Consider the following 5252-nt stretch of genomic DNA (forward strand, 5'->3'; position numbering starts at 1 on the left):
TCCCTATTTAATGCCACTGTACAATGGAAAGTGGTTAAAACAGCATTTAAGTTACATGTATGTTTTAGCATGCACACACCAAATCCTTTTCTATTTAGATGGAGGAAGAAAAGTTAGAAAACAAAGACTATCGGTACCTCACGTAGATAGAAAGCACCAACCCAGTGAGAAGGAACGGAACCAAAGGAGAAGCTGGGAGGAAGGTGACTGAGAACTGACCCTTTTTTGCAATATAAGGAAAGAACTAGGGGAGCTTAGAAGAGATCAGGAAGGCAGGGGTATGAAACACCAACCTAATAGGTCTTATTTATCTTCAATTGAAAAGGGCGTGGGGGAGAAACCGGAAGATCTCTCATATACACTTCCTCATGCACGTGCAACTAAGGAGTTCTGCTGCCGAGCTCTATGAAGCTCACCAACACTGCTTGGTATGACTTTCCCACACTGATTAAATGTACTGAGCACCTACTGTGTTTAAGGCACAGTGCCAGATTCTGAAAATAACTGCTGTTGGTATGTCTTTTATTTGGAAAAAAACAAGCTGATTTCAGCTCAATGGAACTTCAATTTGATAAGGTTAAAACCCCAAAACCTAGATTGGCTTAACTGCATATGAACAGGGTCTACATTTCCCAATAAGGGTCTAACACCTTCCAAAGCTCTATGTATACTTGTTTCAGAAAGATATTCCTGTAAAAAAGAAAGGGAGGAAGAGCTACTGGCAAAGAACTACACAGGTTCAGGGTCAAGACCATCTCTTATTTCCTGAATGATTGGGATTTTTCTACCAACTCTGTTTCAGTCCTTTTAAGAAGGATATTTGCCTAACACAATGTTGTTAGAAGAAATAAGTTAATGTTACTTAGTAAGTTAATATATTACAAAGTGCCATAAAGATGCTACCATTTCTTTATTAATGAACATATCTATATCATGCACTTCAGAAAATTAGTAAATTGCGCATAAGGGCATTCTTACCATGATACTATTTCACCAACTTTATTTCATGTATAAGCTTCTACCATACTTAGAGGATTGTCAAGGCTCAGGTCTTCTTAGCTCCCTAAGATGCTTTTATCTTCCTAATAGGGATAAACTACCAGACTGAAGAAGTAATTAGTATATAATGAGAAAGGTAATTATCACTATAATTACTGAAAATATAAGGACCAAACATATATAAGATATAGATGCAGCAGACACTATGATGAAAACAAGATGACTGTAAACATGCAAAGAAAAGAGTGGATACTGTCTTAAAATTGAGCATTTTGTTTCACTACTACAATGCTCATTTATTCCGTGCTCAAAAAAATGTTAAAAATAAATATGTCTCCCAACAGACTTTTCTATGCAGTCATGACAGAATGATGAAATTAACTTAATTCAAACATAATATAGCTTTTATTTTCTAAATAAAATCATATTCTTATAACCCATATGGGAAAAAAAGTCATACTATAAAGGAATTGTTACATGTATAAAAATCATACTGATGTATTTCCCATGTATTTTTTTTGGGGGGGGGTGGGATGTGATCAGGTCAAATGTATACCCTCAGAAATTAAAATACTTTTTCTACATCACCAAATAATTAAGACCTTTTATCCAAATCACTTAAAAGTAATGCTTCCAAAACTTTAAAATTACTTACAATATCATAAATTTCTCGATCATCCTCATCAGCTAGGGTCAACAGTGCTACCAATGGATAGCGAGATCTGGGCACTGTCCCAAAGTCTTCAATGTTAGTATCTTTTGGTAACTGGCAATATATTTCTTCTTTGCTGTCCTTTTTAATACTTTTTTAAAATGTAAAGGTAAATTGTCACTGTAAGCAAAAATACAATAAAATACCAAAGGGGGTTGTAACTTAGCAACACTTTATCCATAAAAAGTCTAATGCCTAAAATTCTCATGTCCTGATAGATATAAGATAAAGGATACAAATACTGTTCTCGATGGAGATATTCGCTATACAAAGCATCTTCCAGTGCTTGGGGAGTGCTTATTCGGAAGCAATAAACGTGCTTCTGCAGAGCCTCATACAATTTTTGAACACTGCACCCCCAGTAGCATGTCAGGAGGCTATCTTCAAGGCAATCTGTTGTCAAAGTTATGCCAGCTGTAAAAAACAAATAAGACAGAGAAGAAAATTACCTGATGTAATTTCTAGTACAATTATACATAGCGAGTAATAAAAGCTTCTTTTTGGATGCTGGCCAGGCTGCTGGCAGTTAAAGGAACTCATTAAAGGGTATGTGCCTATAAACGAAGGAACTGGCCTCTAAAACAGGAGATATAAAAAACCTCAGTGTCTACACAATTTTGAAGCACTACCAGTAAACCTGATTATTTATACATTTATGCTTGGAAGTGATCAATTTAATGTTTTTGGTGACTTCAAAACTTTTCCCACAAAGATTTTACAAACTGCAATACAGTTCACTATTGGTAGCCTACCACTCTAATAGTGTCTACAATCCTAAAAAAGGAAACAGCAGAGCTGTTTCCAAAAGTAGATCCGCACAACCTTGTAACTACAAGCAGCAGAGCTCTCTCTGAGTGTGGATACACACCACCCGCGGCCCCACAAGATGATCACTGGAGTAGGACAAATATTAAAAAGAAATTGAGCTTTACTAATATCAATACACACACTGACAACATTAATATACATTCTTGTCGCAAAGTTAATGTCCCATGTAATATGCAAAATGCCCTGAGGAAAGCGTGGGGATTCCAAAACATAGAAGTTTAATAGTGATGTCCTCCTTCATTTGTTTGCTTTCAGCATAATAAAATATATTATGATTTGAGTAAAGCCGATTAAGGGGGCATATAAATTATAAATGGACAAATTACAATATATAGTTTTATTTACTTACTTATGGATTTACTATATGCCACCTATGCGATTTTCCCCCTCCCTTGTAGCAATAAGTTCAAAGGCAGCAACATCCAGTGCCTCACACTGTCGCAAGCTGCAACGTCTAGCGCTCAGGGCAGTGGCGCACTTGCTAAATCAAAAGGAAACGTTCTTGGTCATTGTGAGGCAGGATAGGAAGAAGCTGGGAAAATTCCTTGACAAGTGGAATGAGGGAAACTGAGACAAAATAGTTAAACAAGGCTGAGCAATTAACAGCCTGCTAGTAAATCACAAGATCTTGTCTTCCCTAACCAAGGAAGGACATTTAGGAGCAGATGGTTTATACCTCTCCTCCCCAACCAGAGAGAGAATAGCTTAAACCACCCAAACTCCAGAATGGATGAAGGAAGGGGAATAAATAACAAAAAAAACCCAACAATTAGAGTCAGACAAATCCAAGATAAAAGTAAAGCAGTGAAACTGACCATAAAATGATCCCAAACTCCCCTACAGGCTCATTTTGATGCATCAGCATATTAAAGGACACACCTGGACAGCTGCTGAATATTCTATTGAGACCCTCCTCTGAGACCTCCCCTAAAATTCCCTTTAGAAAACAAATAAAAACCCTTAAGACAAAAGGCCCAGTCCTCTCGCCTGAGCACTCTCGTACCATTTCTTCAGGCATGTCCTTTTCCCCTAAGCTCGAAGGGTTTCTAGGAAACTTGCAATCAGGTGAGCAATAGGCAGCAGCAACTAGTCCTGGGCTAACCTGTCAACTGTCTCCAAGGGCCCTCTTTTTGCCTCTATGTCTTTCTTTCCTGAGTCCACACAGCCCAGCATGGCTCACTTCTGCTACTATAATTTGTTTCCTGAATCCACCAGGCCCCACATGACTCAATTTTGTTACTGTGACCTTTCCTGAATCCAAACAGCCCAGAGTGGCTCAATTCCGTTACTGTGACTTCCTTTCCTGAGTCTAGGCAGCCCAGTGTAGGCCCACTCCTGTTGTTGTGATCTTGGCACTCCTATCTTAAGCCTATCCTTTGTTTCCTGCTCCCAACTTTAAGAAAGGTACTCTCAAAATCATCTGGACTCATGTTGTGAACTTTTTCCTACACAAAGTCAAGAACCCACACATTCCAGATCATGCCAGGGCAGATCTGCTTCGGTCACGGTCACTTTCAGTGACAACTGTTCCTGACTGAACAACCTTTGGCAAGTCTGTATACTATTCAATATCCTCCCCTTCCCCCATTTTATTTATTTACTGTTGACAGTATTACAGATGTCCCCCATTCCTCCGCCCTCAATATCCTTTTACTGGAGTCGTTTCTGTTGCTTGCTAATAGGAATTTTGATTAATATATTACCTACTTTTAAAGGTGATCATCAGAATGTGTTGGAAGGAGATACACAAATACAACCAGATCATCCACAGGATGCCAAATATGTACTAAGTACAAAGTGTCAGATTTTGAACATGTGAGCATGTATAGTAGAAGTGACATAGAGCAACTTCTAATCACAGTTAAGCAAAAATTTTAATTGACAGAAACTTTACATACATAATTGATACCAGATTTGATTTCACATTTTTATGATTCTAACTATCAGGTATTAATTCAATTAGCTTTATTTTTCAATTAGCTGTTAAATAGCTGAAGAAAATCACTCCATTAATACAAATTTAAAATATATGTATTAAAAATCATACATAATTTTCTCTGTCACTTTAGAACCACACAAAGTGAGGCAAGAAAAAAAAAGTTGGAAGTAGATGGGAAAGGGGAAAAAAATTAAAGCCTATAAAAAAAAGTGGAGAGAGAAACTAAGATGGCGGCATAGATAACACCGGGAAATTGCTGCCTCTCACAACAATTGAATAATACCTCAAAAACACAATACGGACATCATCCTGAACCACAGGAAGGCTGGCTGAGTGTAAATTCTACAACTAGAAGGAAAGAAAAGCACACTGAGAGCCAGAGGAGCTGCGAAGTAAAGCCCAGAGGTAGGGGGCTTGCGCGCACGGAAAGGGTCTGGCACCTGAGGATGCCGGAGGGAGTCACAAGCTCCCGACGGCTCTGATCTCCGGTTCCGGGAAGTCTCTGGGGACCCAGGACTCATACGGGGAGAAACTGGACTGTCTGGCAGCGGGCGATCTTGAGGGCGGCTTTCCATCAGAGATGCTTGCAGCTGTACAGGACACTGAGACTCACGGCTCCTTAGGGCTAGGGGGCTTGCGCACGGAAAGGGTCTGGCACCTGAGGATGCCGGAGGGAGTCACAAGCTCCCGACGGCTCTGATCTCCGGTTCCGGGAAGTCTCTGGGGACCCAGGACTCATACGGGGAGAAACTGGACTGTCTGGCAGAGGGCGCG

The 5252-nt window shown here is 39.5% G+C and overlaps 1 protein-coding gene across 4 annotated transcripts in view; it reads right to left on the bottom strand.

The window, feature by feature from the left end:
• CGRRF1 (cell growth regulator with ring finger domain 1) overlaps positions 1–5252 on the bottom strand; it is a 23072-nt gene that overhangs the window by 3599 nt on the left and 14221 nt on the right. For 3 of the 4 annotated variants that reach the window (XM_015566508.1, XM_006767699.2, XM_006767698.2), the window contains exons 3-4: positions 1948–2125; positions 1655–1802 (exon numbers count right to left, since the gene is read on the bottom strand). In XM_015566508.1, coding sequence (XP_015421994.1) covers positions 1655–1802; positions 1948–2125 — 326 coding nt within the window. Of the gene's footprint in view, positions 1–1654; positions 1803–1947; positions 2126–4246; positions 4404–5252 lie in introns of those variants that run through there. The other variant, XM_015566509.1, reaches the window with a different exon arrangement.

This window comes from Myotis davidii, unplaced genomic scaffold (assembly GCF_000327345.1).
Source record: "Myotis davidii unplaced genomic scaffold, ASM32734v1 scaffold281, whole genome shotgun sequence".
NCBI classification, from domain to species: Eukaryota; Metazoa; Chordata; class Mammalia; order Chiroptera; family Vespertilionidae; genus Myotis; species Myotis davidii.